Consider the following 21701-nt stretch of genomic DNA (forward strand, 5'->3'; position numbering starts at 1 on the left):
TAGCTTCGAGTGGACTCGAAATTCGAAATAAAGCTTTTCATATTTATACAGAGAGAAAGGCGGACAGGGTTATCGTCTATTCAATTATGTAGTGCTGCTTAATATCATCAAGCTTTAAGAGAAACTCTCGTTTCTAAAGCTTCTCGAACAATGGCCGAAAAATGCTTGCTAGGTAGAATTACGAACATCAACTCACCTTCACTCTGCATATGCTCCTCTTTGATGGCCATTGCTCAGATTTGGGATGACTAGCAGGGCTACGTCCCTCTAGTAGCCACCTCCCAACGGTGTCGATAGACGGCACAAACTTAACGCAACTTGAAAATAGCTATCCATCTCGTTACCACATACTGATCGCGATATTGTGAACATTTCCCTCTTTTGCACTGCACGTCTAAGTTAAGCCAGTTTACGAGAGCCTGCACTTCTAAGATTACTCAGTCCAGCCAAAGTAGTCGCTAATCCCTATAGCCGCTGTTTGCTAGCTCGTCAGAAATCCTTTAAGTTAAGTAGGACGCCTGACAGTAGCCATGACGCGACCTTACCATAGCTTACCTTTTGATACGCAACCAAACATTTTTAGCATTAATTAGCAGTTTGTTACGCTCGTTTGCTAAATACTTCAGGATTATTAATCGTCTTTGTATCTATTTCAGCACGATGACATGCTTTATTACAAAAAATAGCACTAGTCAGTGATTTAAAGTGTATGTTAAGTGTAATTAAGTAATGCTTTAAAAATTATTTCGATTAAAATATGCTTGAATGTTTCGTGCTTTTTAGACATCGGATTGTACGAGTACGTTTAAGGAATACGATAGTTTACCTATTTTCAGGAAAAATACAAATTCAAGGAGTAAATAGAATTCACAATATTGCTGTGGTATCTTCAAGGACCAGATCATACATTGAAGCGTAAACAATTCCCAATAGTTCTTAGAAATTTCCAGCAAGAGGAAAAGTTTCTCGTTGTTTATTCAAGTAGTTTTGCCTTTCGTCCTGTTATACACCTATGCAATACGACAGCAAAGACCAAAGGTAAAGGCATTTGGTGGAACTTTATTTACAGGCGTCGTCATTTCGATCTGTAATGGTAGCACCGTTGAGTCTTGTTTTCCGCACTAATCTATGCGTCTGCTGTTATTTGCGTTATTGAATTTTATTGTATTATGGTAACGCAGTCTCTCCCTCCGTTTGGTCGTTTTGTTTAGTCGTATTATTATCCAAAGACATTAATATCTTCAATGTTTGTATTACATAACCCCGCTGGTCGATATAGCAGCGTATTTCCTAACGCCTCATCAGCTGGTCCTCACTGACCGGATTCATTTGAGAAGTCCTTAAAGATCGTAGAGAGTAGGCTTCCGGTATGCCCTATGATACGGTACTTCGGGAATGGCCGCAATTTCGAGTGGACGGAACAACTTCCGTGCACGCGCTCGACGTTCTTCATCCTTTGTTTTTTGCCAGGCGTCGTGCACGTCTTGTAAGCGGCGTCTTTCCATCATCTTCAAGTGAGTCGCATGCTTTAAATCTCTCTTAGTCATCTCCACTGGAGGCATGAAGCGCCTGCAGAACGAACCGTCCATCACCTGCATCCTGTTTTAGCAAGCCGGAACAAATTTACCATGAGTGAATACCTGCAAACGAAGGACTAACCAGCTATATGAAGTCTATATATATGAAAAAGGCTGTTTATGTGTACCGAGTATCCTAGAAAGAGACGTATATACACTGTGAATAATAATAACTTCAGTTTTATTTACACTCGATTAATACTTACATTGCAAAGGACTCTATATAAAATGCACAGATTTATAATCGTTCTGGTCAATACATTGCTGCTAAGGGTCTATTGCTTTATGAACATTTGATGCTGCGGCGTATTTTTGCTTAGTTGCAGTTTTTAAATCTTCCAGTTCCATAGGTCCTCTTACGTAGGCTATCTTTAAGATACCCCACAAGAAAAACTTACTGGGATAAAATCCAGAAAATGGGCAAACGACTTTACAACTGATCTGTTTCAAAGATTCTCATAAAGATATGCTTCTATGCTTTTAGGTGCTCTGTGCCTTTGCTAATAAAATTCGTCATCTTTACAAGGGTCGTTCTAAATACGTGCTAGACAAATTCAACTGCAGTAAATTCAAGTCACTGGCATTAGTACTGTATTATCAATAAAAATAATAATATATACATATAATGTGAGCATGCGCGTCGGGGACATTTTTAAAATCATCATCTCCAGATATTGTCCACGTATTGTTATTTGCAGCATTTTCGTAGAAGTAACAGTAGATCGAATCTTGGACAACAAACAAGGCCAGGGTCAGAGAAGACGACGATGTCAGGCATTGACCACCACGAAGGTCAGATCGGAACAAATCAGCATGCTAGTGATGGTCTGAAATCGAATCAGAGCGTAGACACATGTTGTTTCTTGTCAAAAGCCCTCCCGTCTAATGAATGTCCAATGGCGATACCGGACGTAAAACTTGAAACCTTAGTGAAAGGTGCCTGAACGCAGACGATATAGACTCATCGGATGCGCGTTTTACGGTTGAGACTCCCGTCTCTCGCCTGTCCAGGGATATCATGAAAATTGCTCTACTGCCAGTCCTCCTATTCGATTTGCCGCAGCTGAACCACACGGGGCCTGGCAAATGGAGTCGATTTGCTTGAAGTCCGTTGGCTTCTCTACTGGCTCCTTAGGATATCGTCCCGACTAGGCCATAGTTTAGAACGGTAGATGAAACGTGGCGTTTGAGGCAATCCTATCGCCAAGGCTGTAGAGATTCTTAGAAGTGAGCCCGGTACGCCTATGCCCGCGGGCAAGTTTTTTTTTATACTGGAAGAACGTTCCTGATAGATCGATAGGGGAGCTACCTTACGCCTTCGAGGCCTTCACCGGACCTTCGACGGCAACTTGCGCGCCAAATTCTCTGGAATAGAACAAAGAAATGTTTGAATGCGTGAGTCGTCACAACCGCGACTTAACAGGGTGAGGGCTCGATAAACACCCGGCCGGAGATGCTTAAATTGCGAGGAGACCAAGCAAAGCCTGAAGCCTTGTTGCCGTAGAATCGGCTCAACAAACGGGGCCGCCGATGACCCATTCGTGTTTGACAATGAACCGGAGGAGCCTTTTTTCATAGCCAACAAGCTTGCGGAGGAACGGGTTTCAGACAAGCTGTTTTTGAGGGAAAAGGCAGTTATCCGACGTATAGTTACTACTATAGAGCTACTGGAACAAACCACGCTAACGCTGTATTGCAGGTGGACGGGGTCTCAAATTGTTCTCCAAGGGATTCGTATGCACCTCCATACAACTGGGCTAGTGTCAGGTAAGGGTAAGTGTAAGTAAGGGATCCGACCGTCGAGCTAAACGTAAGCCACGTAATAAAACAGCGCAAAAAAGGCAGTATTAACACTGTAAGCCTAATACGGCTATATCTTACAGCAGTCAGACAGACTCACCCATACCAGTCTTATACAGCAGACGATCCAACCAGCAATTTACCTCCGATTCACCCCCAGCCATGGTGAATCCCATTCGCGCAGAGGCAGGTAATAATGAAGTTGTATGCTGTGCAACGACACCGTCGAGCCCTCATTCAACACGTGAACTTCTCCAGTAGTATTGGCGATACTATGACAATACATTTTTGCGTACGTCGACTACCGCACGCTGAGCTCTACCGCGAAGTGAATATACCCGCGTCGATTACGTCGTCAGTGCCTTCACTGGTGTTGATTACTTAACACCCTAAACATTATCAGCTGATATTGGCAGATCAGCAGACGACAGACGGCGCTTTGCATTGTCGGGGCTCTACCAGTCTAAACAGATGCTGTTCGGACTCGCTAACCCACCCGCGATGTTGGGCCTTTAAAATACGAAATGACTCTCATCCACCTCGAGGATGTAATACTTTACTCCCCTGACTTGAATGCCCACATAACTCATCTCTGGCGGGTCGCCGACCTACCAGCCTGTGGAAAGACGAAAAAAAGAAGATCTCGGCCACCAGTATTTTCCCGAAATCAGACAAAATTTTATTAGTGGAAGCCCTGTTTACTCCGGCATCCGCTAGCTTGAGCTCAACCTATGCTTGCCGACCGTTCATACGAGATTCACGCGCGCGTATCATCAGCTTGTGCTGCGCCGTGGCCAACACAAAGGACTTGTTCTGAAACGCCGACCATGACGAAACCAGTGGGCTGTTGCAATCGAACATAGCAAAAGAAGTACGTCCTGTGCCACTTTCGGCAGGATCTGGAGTCGAGGTTACAGATGGCAGTGTGACCAGGTTAGGAGCAGTTCTCGCCCAGGCAAAAAGAGCGGATCGTTGCTTACTTTACCTGGTGTTTCAAAAATAACTAGCAACTGCGCAGTTTCTTCGCAGCGAGATAATGCAGATAGAGAAACGAACTCCTAAATGATATCAATACAAGGTACGCTAGTATCCCAGTACTAGCACAGTCTCCAATGACATTACTGGCATTTATTGATAGGACATAAGTCACCTTTGAAAATCGGCGGCGTCGAAGGCACTACGCATTACTCGGTCGTGTTCTTGGGCGCGCGCCTCCATCCGTCCACGCAACTGACGCTGCGAGATTTGCTCACTAAGTCGATCGTATTGGCCAATACCGCCACGGAACGGTTCCTGCAGAGAACGAAATGAAGACATGTGATTGTCGATTACGGCTTGGATATCCACTGTGCGCAAGTTTAGAAACTTACGTTGTATTTAAACATTGTACTAATGAGGATACCGCGCAGAAAGCTCGGTTCATTTGTAGTATTGGTAACATTTAAGTTCAACGGTAGTATATAAGTGGAGCACAGGGTGAGTTACACGTCTATAGTCGAAAGTGGGTTCTGCTGTGTTAAGTAAGCAGCTTTTGAAAGTACGAATACCGTACCTCGACGAACGCTGGTATCAAACGACGGTCTAAACTTTGAAAAAGTTAAGTCAAGGGCTTTTATCACATGGGACGTTTCATCCGATAACGCTAATCTGTCAGGAGTAGTGACAAGCAATTTATTTTCAGATATTCAGATTCAGTGCGGGCCACTTTGCAAACCAACAGGAAGTTGTCAACTCAATATGCGGTCTTCAAGTGATTCGAAGCGTATCAAAGCTTTGTGTGTAGAAAAAGCCAGTTTGCAATGAGTGCTATACAAAAATAGTAGCCGAACAAAATGTAAAAAAAGTAAATAATGTTCGCCTCTGTTATTTGTATTAGTGTAAATGTAAATCGATTCCTTTCGGCTGACGGTCAAAGGTTGTCGACTATTGTTACCATAGCCATCATTTATGGGCGCTGAGGTCCTTAACAGTGAAGTGAACTGATGGAAGGCATGTTATCGGAGTATCACCGTAACTATTCATTCAATAATAATTCATAATTCCCAATAGACGATTGTTTAGAAACATCGAACGCTGTCAATTGGTATTTCAGAATTGATCAATGTTGTGTATTACTTTGGGTCCTCTTATGTAAATCCAGCTATCTTATGAATTATGATTCTATTTTATAATATTTGTGGGTTCATCTTGAATCAAATTTGAGCTTCATAACCCCAAATCTAGTTTATATATCTGATACATACCCTTTCTTCTACAAGGGACGATACAAGATAGACGGTTCCTTGGCGACGCTCAATATCGGCAATCGAGGGACTTACAAGGCGTTCCTCGTAATCGACGTTAGGTTGGTAGATCCGTGGAATAAAATAACCCTCTGGGCGTACACGTTTTGCGGCCATTCTGTTCTTTGTTATCCCTACACGAGGCTGACGTTAATAATTGGCTGTTTTTTGTTCCTTTAAGAGTTGGAGTATTGGCTAGCTCAGGACGATAGAAACAAGCATACAGTCTTGAATTGAAGACGAGAAGACTGAAGTGATGAAAGATAATGTCCCAAATCGGTTATATATATATCATTGTCTTCGCAATTGTCCTTCTACATCTTGGTTAAGGGACAAACATAAAAACAATAAAAAAGAATATATCAAATATACGGGTTTTAGTTATCTAAAGCATTTATAATATAGGAGAAAAGAGATCGTCGTTCGATTGTCTAATATAAAAGAATCTAGGAACAATATTTTCATTGCCAATTTTGTATTCTTCGAGAAGAGCTGTACGGCATACGACGCTTATAGAAATAAGGGATACTGTATGAGTGGTTATTTTTGGGTTTTTTATGGGTTGAGTAGTTCTGAGATAACTTTGAGCCATTTAATATCTAGCAGTGTCACAAGTAGAGCTATTTCCTAGCGGGCATTTAACGACATACAGAGAAATGGGCGTAGATAAAATGAAAAAAAGTATACGATAGTCTGTACCAAACTCGTTGATTTGAAGAACAGTATTTACCAATACTATTATGATGCTGCTCATAGTAACCAACGCTGTACCGAGGTCTAAATTGTTAACTTTCATGGCCGGTACCCTTAATATAATAATATCCTTAATAATAAAATAAAAGGGTACTTTTTATTTTTTCGATATTCAAATAATAATTTTTAAATCCGTTTCGAACGAAGTATGTCAGTTCATTGGATTTGATATGATTTACTACATATATTGTCACGTATGGTGCTCTGAACATATGTGTAATGTAGATAGTTAGTCATCACCATGGTAACCAACGGGATCTGAGAATAATGAAGATACAACTTAGCGAACAGGCATACGCCTTCCTACCCAGTGTGATTTTCTGCTGTGAAGATACTTCCTATTACCTGGTGATCGTTGCTTTTGAATGATTTGTAAGGTCGAGACAGGTGCTCACTGTTTTTCCTTCTTATATTCCTGCTCAGTATAATCAAATGTGTTTAAAAACATACTGTTAAAAAGCTCGTTCTTTGCTGAAAAAATTATTGACACCATTTTTCAGGTGAGCAAATTTACGTTGACTTCGACCTCGACCACCGACGGATCTGTCGACAGTGAAGATTACAATTTTTGCTACTTATTTTTCATTGTAAGCCAACCCTAAAGCGCTGTCCAGGTAATTTAGGATGGTTGTAGCATGTGCCTTAGAACTGAGAGGATCAGTGTCAAAAATGGCATCTTCGAGTGGTAGAACGTACTTTGTTAAACCAGAATGCCGTAAGTTACTGCTGGCAAAATCAGGAGCAAGCTATATGATCTGACCAGCTGCCTTGTGGAACAAAGAGAGGGCCTTCCACCGCGTACGACTATCCACAAATGGCAAAAATAAGCAGTGTGAAATAATGAACAATAGCGGAGCAGTACCTACCGTCCGGTGTAATATCTCGCTCTACGTACACGCAAACATATCGAAAGTAGGGACAGGAATATGACGGAAGGCGATACATATGAAAGGCCGATACCTAGGTCTAATTTTGGTGGAAAGCGCAATAGAAAATTGTTGAAGTTTCACATTAGCGACGTATCGGAAATTGAGAAAAAGGGTCAGATGAACAGATTCCGTTTTCGCTATGATGTTGCTCCACTGAAATATCTGTTCAGGTTTGGATCCAAGAATTTTGACACACATATCGGTGGTAATGGTGACATTGAGATAAGAGCATGCTCGGCGATCCAAGCCAAGCATGAAAAATCCGCACGAAAGTTGACAAAGGCCTGCGTCTTTTCGATCGTCAAGTGGAAGAAGGGTCGACATGTTATGGTGTCTAAAGCGAACCATTAATGCAGCAGTACCCAGACGATTTTACACGTTGTTGAAGTAAAATTACCGTTTTTTCAGGTTCGTTTGTTCTACATTATTCAACACGTTATTAGTGCACAATACAAACTATGAAATAATACGTAAAGAAAGCCGTTTCATTAATCTGCTCACTTTTGAAGTGACACCAAACTGCTCCGTATGCGCATTTTGTGCAGATGGTATATTAATGTATATAGTGGTTTTGCTATAAAGAAAAAAAGGCCAATTTCGCTTTTAATATGGCCTGACCGAGATACGGAAACGAGATATATGACATATATATTCGAATGACGCATTGTATAACAAGATCAGAAGCAGCGATTTATTTAAAGCAAGGTTCAGTACAGGCAGCGACAGTGAATGGCGTCTCTTTCGGGAAGCGCTCTGTCATTGTAGCGATCTCTCACTATCCTCTACCGAGACCGTGGAATATCTCCAACTTTTGAGTAAAGCTAACGAACCTGGACGTTTGCAGTCTGTATCATTGCAATAAAGTCACTAGAGAGCTCGATGTCGTAATGATACAGGCAGATGTAAATCGACCCGATGTCTCAGTGCTTCGTCTCAAACAGTGATTGCTGATGCTTGGACAGACAGAAACATTAGGTAGCTTAGGTTATTGAAGGTCAAAAGCTGAAAAAACCTTTAAACTCAATATCTCTATCTGTAAACTTGTCTCTCGTTCCAACGAAATACTATTGTCCTAGCTTTCTTCCTCTATGAAAACGGAAGAGCCGAATCGTTTGTTGAGATACGCATGTTTCTCATCGACGACCTGTGCGACAGGCTCGTACCTGTTGTCGGCTAAAGCAATGGCTCGTACGATACGCGTTTACGGCCCCTGAAGGTCACGCGCAGCGGTGTGAATGTTGGTTCCCACTCACTTAGTTCCGGCCAGTGGGCAAACGGAAAAAGCACACAATGCTTCTGCGCCTGGTTGATGTTTGTAGTGTCGCTCAATGTGCGTTTCAGTGCGGGAGCGAGGCTATTGATTGTTGCTCACAAGTATGACGGTATACAAACGAGCCAAACAACACGATCGAATGAGACCTTGATTCAAGTTACACGAAGTCTTGAGTACGTGTGATGACAAAATAAAGGCGGAACAACGGATCGTATCGTAGAAGCAAGCCGACGAGGTCGGCTAGACTGACCTATAAAGGCTTATGTTTTACAGATGGGAGCCGCTACCCCTTAATAACTAAGGAAATATATAATTATCATACGAAAGTTACCTGTATAAATCACAGCAAGACATATTCGCAACCTCATCTGCACATTTTACTGCATAACTATACAATTTACAAGTAATAGAATTTTGTTAATATACAATGAGAAAATAAACGTGACTACACCGACATTAGCGCTGCGTTCTCATTACAGAATTGATAACAATTTTGCCTCCACAACATGTCGTTATGCCGTCATGCTATGCCATTCTAGCGTCGGCCAAAAGCTAAATATCATGTATCCCTAATTATCCTGCGTTCGACGTAGCTTGAATGAAATTGCCAGCCCAGCGCTTAAACTCTAATCGAGCTTTAGTCTATCTCTGGACAAGTAAGTTGTCAAGCCATCGCCGTGCAAGGGGCGGAATGTCATAAGCAAGCCATAGCAGCCACAGCGGTTAACGCCGTGGCTGCTGTGGCCTTACAGAGTGACTCAGCATCGGGCGATGCCTTATTACGTCTGCACCGGCAGAGGCTAACAGACGATTTGTCAGTTTAAGGGTAGAACCGACAGCCGAAAGTAAAATAATTTGGTGCGCCACAGAGGATAACTGTCATTTCAACGGCACAGGCCAGCGAACAGGCGCCATAAGCGAACGGGCGACCCAAGCCTAACCTCATTCCGTTTCCAGGCCCCCGCAGCCCTACTTGACGCTAACAGCTGCGGCGTGCCGCCTTCAAAAACCCTAGCTTCTGCCCCCAGTCAAAAGAAACATATACAGACCACTGCGTTGAAGCACACCGTATACCTACCTAATCGTTGCTCTTTCGCAGATGAAGGTTACGAAGCGTCTGCATCTATGGAAGGCTCTTTCTAAACGGTCAGCCTGAAGCTAGGGTAAAATATTGCCATCTGCGACCAGATGCCTAGCTCTGGAAAACGTTAGTTCATATAAATGAACTAATTCAACTAGTACAAAAATCATCGAGTTTCTGATTAAAAGACACTTGCATAGGTATACACTGTTAGATTTTTACTAAGACCACAGTACTCTATATATTTATGGGTGTGTACCCTTTTTTTTGTTGCGTTTCTTGTTAGTTGGTACATCGTATTCTAACCGGGCAAAACAGAGGTGTTTATCAAGCATTGTTTAGAGCTTGAAAGGCGAAACAACTAGCAAGAATTCAATACCCATTCGATTGATCATGCTAGGAAATTGCTAAAAGTACAGTGAAGCGCATTGGTCCAGTTATAGGAAGCAGAACCTCGAGTAGAGATAGTACATTTTTTGGTTTTGTAAAAGCTTGTAATTTATATTAGTCCATCAGCCAGGCGTTCTAGTTGTCTACGTAACTCTCGATACGAGCACGTGTATAAACTGTCTTACAATGTGTACCTCTCATTTATTGAAGCTTGCTTATATCACAGAGTTGATTCTGGGTATTATTCACAACATACGTCTGAGAAATGAGTTTCCCATACGTTATAACTATATGAAGTTCTGTAGTACAAAAATGCGGCATTAAGGACAAGGAGAATGAAAGACGAAGACCATAATTAATTGGCTCACCGTTAGTCTGATCGCTCGCGCAAACGCTACGCTCCTAAGTCGCTTCGACCCAACACAACAACAAGAACTCGATCTTGTACCTTAGGGACACAATCTCATAGCATCCATAGCGTTCAAAAACGAGTTCGTGCCAGCAGACAAACACGGCGAATGTTTGTACGAGTTTTTTGATGTTTTCGCTATGCTCTTGGAACCTGAAGGCGGGTTGCTAAGCGAGGAGCCTCCGCAAGTATGCCTAACTCTGTGATAAACAAATCGACAGTGTATCGTCTCGTCTGTTACTTTTCTAGGCATACATTGATGTAGCATTTAGCAAAGTGGGTCACTTAGCATATAATACATAGTAGCGTGGTAGTGCTACTAGTGGTCGCACAGAACGTCGGAAAAATTATTTCCACTCCGTCTTATTTTTACAGCTCGTTCGATGTATTCAAAATGATCTGGGCAGCGATACAAAATATGGATCACACTGCGTTTACTACACATAACTTAATCAGGCTTTTTTGTTTTTTACAGACTTACCACACTCTTCGTAGATTACTTCCAAAACACACCGACACTAAATGGCTTAAGGTAATAATAGCTGCATGAACTAACCTCAGAGTAACTCAGTATCTAGCTGGCAGGCGCGGAACAAGTGTCTAATGGCGTGTTTGTTGCGCCGTTTCGCTAGAAGTACACTTCACTTGATGGCGAACGGCTGCTGCTGGGCATGTTACAAACCCATAGCGGCAGGGTGGGTCTGGCTACCATTAAGAGGGAGGCGGCGGTGGTGGAGACCCAAACGAATCTAGAAGTGGCCGTTCAGCCGGCGAGGGCGACGACTATACCACTTTGAATGTACAACACATCGATATCTACCACTTAGAGAAGCAAACCCGTACTTCTGTTGGTGTTGCCGGTGAGGGGGAAATAAGAAGTCTCAGTATGCCAAGTATTGAAAATGCTTTTAAGAGACGCCTCCTAGTCAATCTAGTATCGGTAACGCATCGAGGTATACTTCATACGCTCCCCATTCTTGACGTTATTTGCATTTTAACTTGCTATCAGCAAATGTACAGCCACACGGAATTAGATATCTGATCTGTAACGAGATGCGTGAGCCATTTTAACATTAATTCGGATATGACGGCATCTATTCCGATAGACCTTAACAGTTTCAGTACTAGGCGCAACTCTCTGCTATATAAACGCCAAGAGATACCGCTTTACGCAGCTGTCAACGACTATAGCGATATTTCATTGAAATCGTGTGTACGAGCGCAATGGGTGGTAAGCTAAGACCCAGCGCAATAGACTAGCGTATGTGCTTTACCGGAAACATTCTCTTTTACATGTAATTGCACTTACTTAAACGGTTACAACAAGAGGTCATAGGGCCACCAAGTTCGGTTGGTTAGAGCTTTTTACAAGATGCTTTTAGTGCATACCGAGCGAGATAAGATTCGGGCTTTCTTTCTTACTCGCGATGTCAACATTAAGACAGCACTGCAGTGGCAATCTTAAACAGTTGAAGGTCCCGTAAGCAATCTCACACACTTTGTACCCCGAATTCGTATGGAGATGCATACATGTGTAGCACGAAGACTACTTCGTTTTTTATGAAGGATTAGCGCAATGAGATTTATGTGCCAGCTACCTAATGGGGGCCGAGTGTGGAACCCGGCCACGATAGCGAGACCTGGTTTTTCTAAGATCGTCACCAATTAGTTGTAAATTCCTCGCCTATGTTTCACTCTGTACTAGCTCGAATATTCGTTTAATAGTATGAATATAGAGAGGTAGTATAGATGCCACCGAGCCGGAATAACCGTAGGTGAGCCCCCATCACGTGACCATCCAGATGCTTGCCGGAAGGCAGAATTGCGCCTCTGATCTCTCCACAAAAACTTCCCCTTCTTCGTCATTGAATTTAGCCAAACTTTCTTTCCTAAGTTAATTCTTGTTGAAAGTGCGCCCGACTAGAACCTTGCCTTGCCTCCGTTGCTCCCTGGACTTAAAAGATTTAATTCCTACTGCTAATGCTCTTTTGACTTTGAAATTAGTGACTTCCTCTCCGGCTGTGTGTTAAGCGGCGCTCTGTGTGCAATTTGTCGTCCAGCCAGCCGACGTAAGCCGCAGTGGACATACCGGTCTGAATGTATCTTGCCCATCCTCTGCAGGTAGGATTGGAAAACCACGTGCCCTGTGAGGACCGAATGAGATGGTAAGTAGCTTCATCTTCCGCTCGTTCAATGCAGGTTTTAATTACAAGGATGTTGTCTTTGATTTTAACATCTTCTGCTTTACGTGGGGTGGCGTATCACCCGCTCGCCAGGCATTTATAATAGTTTCCCTCGCTTCCTTTTCTGGCTTTGCCCAGCTCAGCCTTCGCTTATGGGCCTTGTGCCCTCAAAAGCTAGCACCAAAGATGCTTCCCAGCTAGCAGTTTTGTACGTCTGCACTACATTGAGAGCTAGAGTCCGTTAAACCTTACGGAGACGGGTCTGAACAGAAGACGGCGGGATACTCCAAATCGCTGCTCCAAGGAGAGCAGTGGACTCCTTGACCGACGTTAACAGTCTTCATTTCCCTTCCATGAGTCTGTAAATGTTCGGTACCAATTTCCTGATTTCAACCGCTGTCTCTGTTGCCTTGAAAGCCTTTTCTGCATAAGGGGTGTCTTTTACTGTTTGATCTAGGTAAACTCCTAAGCACTTAATTAATTTGGCCATTCAGCCTGATGGAAATGCTTAGATAAGACTTTTTTCTCCGCTTAAGCCGCAGGCCTGACTAAGGCCAGTTTGAGTCCATTCATAGGAAAATCTTAGGCAGTACCTCGCTTGTCGCGACTCGTCTTACTTTGTCGCCTGCACAGTGACCGGGAGATCATTAGCAAATGCTATAAATTCAGACGAAGGACTTCGCTACATGAAAATTCTGCAGCAGGGGACCAAGTATAAAACCTTGAAGAATGCTGCAACTATGGGGAATATTGTCCTCTTGTTAACGACATATTTCAGGGTATCCGGAGATTATCCTGATGAGGCATTTTGGGGCGTTTTTCCTCAGGCGTCTAAGCATCGTTTTCTCTAGCAAGCTGTTGAGCGCATTCTAAGCATCCAACATCATCATCAAAAACAGAACTCTTGCATCTGTACGAGGCTTGCTTGCTAATTTTACCCCCTGTAATATCCGCTATTTTTCCGAATCCGAGCGTAAACTGTTCTCTTTAGTCGTCTCAATGCTTCCTATGACTACCTCAATTTTTTTTAATTAATTATATAAGTAGGTAGATGTAACGGTCTTCCTGGTCTTTGGAAAGAAAACTGCCAAAGTTTTTTTCCTAGGTGGCAGAGAAAGTACCATATCAAGGAAGCTTCGTAAACACCTTGGCAACCAACACAAAAAACATTTTGAGAAGTACCTTTGTTGCCGTTAACAGCGCTCCGTTTGTAGTCTTTTTTAATTTAAGTTCTTCTCGTCGATCTTGTCTGTCGTCACCTTAGTAATCCTCTCTTCTTGCGTTCGGCTAATCTTGTAGACTGTTTTGGCAAAAGAAAATTGTTGAGGGCAGAGTCCTCTAATAATATTTTTCTTTTTTTTCGGCACGCCTGTTCTCGTGGCTTAGTTCGTACGGTTTACCTTAGATGGTGTCTTTGCGGCTGTCCCGAGAGATTCTGCCGTCATTCTTCGTTACTTTTTGAGATCTATGCCCCTCAGCTACTACCACAAGCTCCAGCTCTCTTCCAGCTGCGCTCGGTCTTTTGGGCCACTGCTTAGCTTCGTGACATCCGGACCGTACTTCTTCTATTGCTTGGTTCCACCAGTACTTTGTATCATCTGATCCCTACCTTTAGCATGCACGGTAGCCCTTTGGAACGTATCTTCTAGAACAGTCTACAGGCTATCTGCGTCTATTGCACATTCCCTTTGTCCAGTGTAATGCTGAATCGCCCTTGCTGCGGCTTCTTCACCCTAGAACCTCATTCTTGGAGGTGGTACAAGATCGATTTTCTCTTTTTCCTCTGCGCTTGATATAATAGTGATTGCTCAGGGCGTCAACCTCATTCAACACTATCCATCTGCTTAGCGTATCTGTTCATAACCCCCTACAGATTAAGAAATTTACGAAGTGGCCACACGCGGCCAAAGTTGGTTGCAATCATGTAGAGGTTGTCAGTCATTTCGCTAAAGCTTTACTCCTGCAATTGGTTCGGCGAAGCTTCTATATCTTCGGGACTGCATTGAGCTTCCTCTGGACGACGAAAAATTGTTCCAGCTCTGTGACTTCGCGACCCTCTCTAAAAGAGTGCGTAGATCTTCCAATTATCCTTTGCTCGTGTGGCTACATTGGCGAGAGGGGTTTGACTTTTCTGCTGCAAACATAGATAATCTAAAGTATTAAAAATATCAAGGCTTCTTCTCGCTTATTATCGATCGTCTTACGAAAGCTGATGACCTCCGCCTCAACTTTTGTCTACCCGCCGTCGCCTTGCTGAAATTTATGGACTGTTTTAGCCTCACTGGGTCCGTCGTCTATACCGACTTGTATGAACTGTTTCTACTGTCTTCGCATAATCCCTAAGACCAGTTGCGTTAGAAGTGAGTCCTTAATTTTGCTGCCTTTAGTTCTCTTGCAAGATTCTTTCTCACTCTTTGCTTAATACAAGCCATATGAACAAGCCGCTGTAACCGTGGCATAAACAGCACTCCCGCAATTATAGCGGAGAGCTTTGCTCTTCCATGATGTTGTCCCAAGGCGTCTGCGCTATACTTCTTCCTCCTTACGCTACCCGTCTAACCCGTCTTCTTTCATTTAAAGCAGCAAGTAATCGTAAAGAAAAAGTACTGCAGCTTCGTTGCAACTCAGGCTAACATAGAGGTTGGCATCGTAATAGCAGGCAGGTTGATTTGTTTTTTAGGAGAACAAAGAAAAATAGGTTCCGTCAATCTGCTGCTGTTTCTGGGAGACGAGTTGCAGTCACTGATTGTAGGAGTTGTTTATATCAACGCAGAAAGGCATCAGTCACGTAATTCAAGCAAAAGAATACGCATAACGGAACAGTGTATATCAGGTCTCTTGCAGAGGATCCGTATTAATGATCTGCGTCTTTCTTTTCGGTCTTTGTTCCTATATTATCGCAGGCCACGTAGCTAATACAAATACATAACATCCCTTTTTCTCGTTATTTGTTTTCTGCTTAAAACATGTGGCACTTGTGCTTAGTAACCTGCACTAATGGCGCCGGCTAGCGCATGTTCGCTATGTCTTCTCTGTTGAGGCTGCCCATTAGTATAACGCAACTCGAGACAAAACGAATCTTTGTCTCGACTGTCCCTCAATTATGCGCCACTTTCTATGAAGATCGTCCCGCTTGCTTCCTGTTTATGCGTTTATATGACAATGGTGCCAGGATATGCAAAAACAGTTTGCGGAAATTGGGTAGACCACTGCCACAGCTGCTTTCTGTGTAGCGTATCCAGGCAGACGAATGGTTTTTGTTGAAAACAGTGATCGGATAAATCCTAGTACGAATCGCATTACGAGAAAATCGCGGTTGTAGTAGGCAGCGTGCGGTTGTACTCAATTCGCTAACAATCCAGCACTAGAAGCACCAGCCTCCGACGTCTTTCAGTTGCCCCAGGAAACATTACGACTGTCGGAAGCGTCACAGTTAGGGCAGCATCCAGATGGTCAACAAACAACGCTACGTCGATGACTTGGCAGCTTTGCTCAGTCAAAACGATCTACGGGTACGTCACCTGGCGCATCAAGTGTCATCGTTAGCATCGCCGTACAGATTATGAATAAGTTGATTAGCAGCGACGTCAAAGTGCCAAAAGGATCAACAGAAAGTTGTGTAGAGCCTGAGTCAATGGGCAAAAATAAAAAGTTACCCGTTTAACGTCAGACAAAGCACACGGCGCGAGGACCACAGCCACAGGAGTGCGTATTAGTAAAAGTATGTTGTGTTCTTGAATTGCTGCTTCGGTTTTTTCACACCCGCCATTGCAGTGGCTCACTGTTAAAAACAGCACTCAGCCGGATTCCAATGAGCCTCAGCAGCAGCCATCTTCTTCCTGTAAATCTTTGATCCGTGCTATTTATCTACGTAACTTTTTCCTGTCATCGGTGCCTATTACTATCTGTCACGCCTGTCTTGTGATCGGCTCCAGGAGCACTAGCTTTTGTCCTGGGCAGAACATTGGCGGCACAGTTCAAGTAAAGGCAGCGACCGAAGGTAGAGGACGTTTCTTCATAAACCAGGGCTAGAAGATGAAACCCAAAAAGTTACTATAAGATCTTTGAGGATCAGAACCCAACTGAAGAGAGCTACTTCTCCGCTTCTGCCAATAGGTAGGATTAAACTGGGCTGCCTAGGACTGAAGGTGGAAGCCATCGTAATCTCGACCGTGACCTCACCGGGCTGATGCGAGGGACAGTTAGGCGGAGTTCGCACACGCGCACTCGCACAGTCATAGGCACATCAAAAGATTGTCGTCTATAAGGTATGAAACTTGCGTCGTTCCCTATGAAAAATTCGTCTATGCGCATATGCAGCTGGTTGCCAGTGATAGAACAACCTGCGATTTACACTGGCAGCCATGAAAGCATGTTGAAATCATTTCTAGATCAGCTTGGTAACTCAATGACTGGTGATTAGGTTGGTAAGACGCAGATATTTAATAAGAGGTACACATTCGCTAATGCTACCAAATCGTACTTCAGTACCGATATGAATCAAGTGAATTGTCTTATAAGTGATTGTTACATATTGCTATTGTAAATATGACTTTATGTTCTGTTTTGCTTATTGTAATGATCCTGGTAGTTAGGGGCATTTGTAACGGAATATCATACAATTTATGTATTTTTTATGCGTAAAATTCGTGCTTCTTCAGTTAAAGTTTGATTTCTCTATGTTGAAGCGTCCACCGCGGTTAGCATTTAAGAGTGATCAGTGACAGCTACATCTTGAAGAACACGAGGAAATTTTCCGCCTTGTTATTCTAAACACTCGGCTTTGGATGTCGATACAGAGTTTCCAATGCATTTATCCAATAGCTCAAATTATTTTCTTTGTTTCTACATGGATCGAGCAAATGCGTGTGGTTCTCGTATAGGGTCTAAAGCTGGGCCTACTATGTGCAATGTGCTTTAGAAGCAAGAAACCTTATTTTATTAGAGGATATTTCTAACGACCGAAGGCAATATCTACCGGTTTGGGCTGCCTTATATAATTACCAAAGTACCAGGTCTCTTTATACTAGATAGTGAGAAATGTTATTATTTAGGTAATGTAGGAACGATAGCGAATGCTTCCTATAAAATCAATGCCATACGCTAAAGTTGGCGGGGAGCGGCTGGTTAGAAAAGGTCAAGAGGATTAACGCTCAATCCTAGGAAAGTCCACACTATCACTTTGGCGGTTATGATTTATTCTATATTATACATAATGCAATGCATTCGAACCTCACGTGAACCATTTGGTACTTCCCTGCATATTTAGCCCATCCGAAAATTTATTAAATCCTTATCCGCAGTCATCACGTGGTGCCTCATTCATTCGCTTTATCTAAGCACCCTGTATTTTTCACTCCCCTGCAATTTACATTTAGTCAGTCCGTCTGTGTAAACCACTAAAGGCCTAAATGCCTCTGATTTTGGCCTATATAATATTTATTTCTGTATAATACGTTTCGTACGAGTGGCTTCACACTAATTCGTACTTGACAAGCTCACATCTAACCATGTTCGACGGTGAAAGTACTTTTTCAAGGGTGTAAATATATTTACTATATTTTTTATTCGTTATATCAAAGCCGCCCTCAGCGAAGAAAAATGTAGTTCGCAGAGTCTCATCCTTGAGTCCATTAGGACACATATAGGCGGCGGTGTTAGAACAACCTGACTAGATATGTGCAAACGTAATAGCCTTAACTCGAACATGCCCTATGCTATCCTGCTTGCGAAAACAAAATCAAATACGTGTGCTTATATGTTAAAGTCGTGATATATCTAATAAAAAACACGTCACACAAGCAAAAATTCTTCATGTTTCATCTATGTATATGGAACTGCACATTTTGTACAAGCGGCGCGGGGCGAAACTTAGTATTTGACGATCTCAACTAGTAGGTCCACAAACTATAACGTAAACCTAACAACTCGACCTGTTCAAAAGTAAGCGGGGCGAATGAATTCACGCTGGTATAGGGGCAGTCGTTGCTAAACGGACGTGATAACCCCTTTGTCTCTCTAAGTCGTGTTGATGCGTGAATCGGCACGTGGTAGATGGTGCGAAAACTTGGCGAAAACAAGCTGGACTGCAAAAACAGGGTGTTCAGCTACAGATGTACAGGAGGGCCTTGCGCGATATGTTGGTGTTCCGCACGGCAAAAAATTTGCGTGACAATTCGAACCTGTGTTAGGAGAGTGGAGCTCGACGACGAAGCGTCAGCCACGCGATCTCTCTTCACGACTGCGTTAGGAAGAGGCGCACGGGCAAGAAGGAGTTTCTACACCGGAAATAGCAGCAGCGAGGATTCACAATGCAAGGCCATGTCCGGCGATATGTGCAAAAACTTCCGGCTAACCGGATGGAAATGACTGAATCGGCCTACCCACCGCTGACTGTCCAGCAGATCTGATTTGATGAAAGGATTGACAAGTAAGCACGCTTTCAGCAATCCAGGTATCATAACCCCGTAGAGTGAGAAGTACGCAATAATTCAAATAACTTAAAAACATTTGTTGATTGTCGTAATGGGCGCGATAGAGTACTAGCAATAAATAGAGATACTATCGAATTAGCTGAGTCAAAATTCGCTCTTCACGGGTATCGATCAGTCTTCCATGTTGCATTGAAAAACGTTAGCTTGGAAAGGTTTATTTTATGCCTTAATAGGCCAACCTTCAGTTAAAAATGGATCAGTGCAAAGTCGTATGTGTGCATTGTGAGTCTGGGCCCTGTGCTTGTAATATTGTCTTAGGAAGAATAAGAACAGTGGTATTAACACGTGATTATAGATCGCTAGAGACCAAATATATGTTTAGCGCTGGACTATTCAAAGTTTTCCGTTATGAATTGGTGAGGTGCAGACAAATACGCTTGGTTGGTTGTACATCTGGACATCTTTCAAATGATGACAGTTTTACGTGTACATTTACTCTAAATAGGGAATTGTCATATTACGGGTATTACGTTTACTTTTTCTTTTATCTAGAAAATACTCCTACAAGTCAAATGAGTAAGATTTGTAATGCAACTATGGCTATCGCCAGACGTAATGTCTAAACGACAGCTTGCCACTATTATAGTGGACTCTTGAGCACTCTACAGATATATCAACAGCTATAGGCACAGAACCTTTAACAAAGCGACCGGACTAAAACTCTAGGTCATTATGTTGTCCGTTGGGTATCAGATGTTTGTTCTGATACTGAAAAGGACACGTATGCCTCGACAGAGCTAGGCAGCCAGAATAAAAGAGGAACTATCGGCTATCCAAAGATCTGCCCTAGCAAAGCCCTGCCTCATTTTGCGTCTCAACGACCGCTGAAAAATAGTTAATATTAATCATAGCGATTGCCTCCCGCTAGGCGCCTGGCCCGTGGAAGTAAAAAAGAGCGTCCTATGTACGATTACCGCGCGGGGTAAGGGGACTGCTCAACGGTACTAATCTGAGAGCCTGATAATTTTACAGGGACATAAAACAACGATGCATTCCCATTTCTATGTCTATAATGCATTCATATTATTCGATGGGAAGCGTAAACAATTCGTCAATATTATAAGTAGGCCGAGTCTTTTTTTTTTAACGACCATCATCTACCGAACTACATATTTCCTACGTAGAGTGAACCTGTTATGGGTTAACATATGCGTAAAAAAAAAATAGAAACACGAGGATGTAATTGGTTGGTGTTCCTTGTGATTAGTTCGGTAATCTGTTTTTTCTGATGAGTGTAATTACAGGCGTATTAACTGCTAAACAAACAATTAACTAGAAGTATTGTAGACATCTAAAAGGGGAAGAATTGCTGACTAACAGAGCTAATTACTAGAATGTTTATTTTGCAACAGTAACGGAATGCGTTTACTACTTAATAAGGAAGCCAAATGGGTCGGTGGGTCGGTCGCTGGTCAAGTGAATCTTTCGTGTCACTTATTCCTCAATTGGCTGTGCCGATACAGGCTCTACAAGTGTGCTGGCTGTTATCCAGTAGCGCATCACCTCTGCAGAACTATCGTTCTAGTCAAAAGAACGAACGGTGCCATGCTTTCACAAACGAGATCGGGGCGATGAATTTCTAAAACTATTGCAAGCATCTAACTACAGAAACGACAGTGTTCAAGGCACAGAACAGCGCTCGACAACGCGGACTTTCCCCTTTTGAATCTAATGAATGACCCACTTGGGACGCATGACCCGATCGGAAAGCACCACCGGTTCTGCGAATGCCGTCAGTGGACGTGCCGCTTGTCTGTCTGCTTATTTTGAAATCAACCGCAATAAAGTTACAAATATAAATAAAATGAGTATAGAAATAAGATCGACATATAATCGCTTTAACATATAATACATTGATTAGAAGATGTTTGGTTTTTCCGCGCGTGGCCCTTCAGACCTGATATATATCCGGTGTTACCGGTTTTAACTATAGTAGATGGGACACTGTAGCAGTTGACTGCAGTAAACTGACAAAGAAAAAACGCATGTTTTAAAAGAGCCAGCTGACCACGCTTAGGCTAGATGAAGGGCAGAGGCGAGTTGATTTTCGAGGTCAATCTTGAGAGCGCAATCCAATCAGCGCTCAAACTATGAGCCATGAGAGTTATAAGCACTGGTGTACACTCATCGGCCAGCTGATCCATCTTTACCGAGCAGTTCTGATCACGACAAGTTGACTACTTACATTGTTCTGACCCAGGAAGTTTCCAAATGCTAAATCGGCCTTTTTCAGTCAGAATACCTAAATACACATGAAGCATGCTTTCCCAGGCTGCATTAGTCTGTCTGCCTGCCTGGCTGCATAGCGATAAGCGAGCGCTATGGTGAACAACATTGCGAAAAGAGCATAGCGAAGGGGATGCGGGGTGACAAAAACAGATCTAAATGATTTTGTCTCTCGAGAGAAACAATCTCACCTCACAGCAGGACCCCTGTATGCAACAAGAGCGTTAAAAGACACAACAGCCCGGTCACTTGACCAAGCGACTATTTAGTGACCTGCACGTTGACAACCAACGTTACGTGGGCG

At 42.9% G+C, this 21701-nt stretch overlaps 1 protein-coding gene across 14 annotated transcripts; it reads right to left on the reverse strand.

Moving 5' to 3' along the window:
* Nucleotides 1-1039: 1039 nt before the first annotated feature.
* On the reverse strand, nucleotides 1040-21538 carry LOC111262766 (uncharacterized). Of its 14 annotated transcripts, none has more exons than XM_022837279.2 (5): nucleotides 11051-11262; nucleotides 10454-10694; nucleotides 5621-5979; nucleotides 4528-4670; nucleotides 1040-1599 (listed from the first exon to the last, which is right to left on the reverse strand). In XM_022837279.2, exons 3-5 carry the CDS (start codon nucleotides 5774-5776, stop codon nucleotides 1341-1343), a joined length of 558 nt encoding a protein of 185 aa, XP_022693014.1. In that variant the 5' UTR covers nucleotides 5777-5979; nucleotides 10454-10694; nucleotides 11051-11262; the 3' UTR covers nucleotides 1040-1340. The 14 variants fall into 14 exon arrangements, with proteins under 14 accessions (XP_022693014.1, XP_022693019.1, XP_022693015.1 ...); XM_022837284.2 differs by having other exon boundaries at nucleotides 5621-5854; nucleotides 10976-11262; XM_022837280.2 differs by having other exon boundaries at nucleotides 5621-5907; nucleotides 10976-11262.
* Between the last annotated feature and the right edge of the window lie 163 nt (nucleotides 21539-21701).

Source organism: Varroa jacobsoni, unplaced genomic scaffold (genome assembly GCF_002532875.2).
Source record: "Varroa jacobsoni isolate VJ856 unplaced genomic scaffold, vjacob_1.0 scaffold_700, whole genome shotgun sequence".
NCBI classification, from domain to species: Eukaryota; Metazoa; Arthropoda; class Arachnida; order Mesostigmata; family Varroidae; genus Varroa; species Varroa jacobsoni.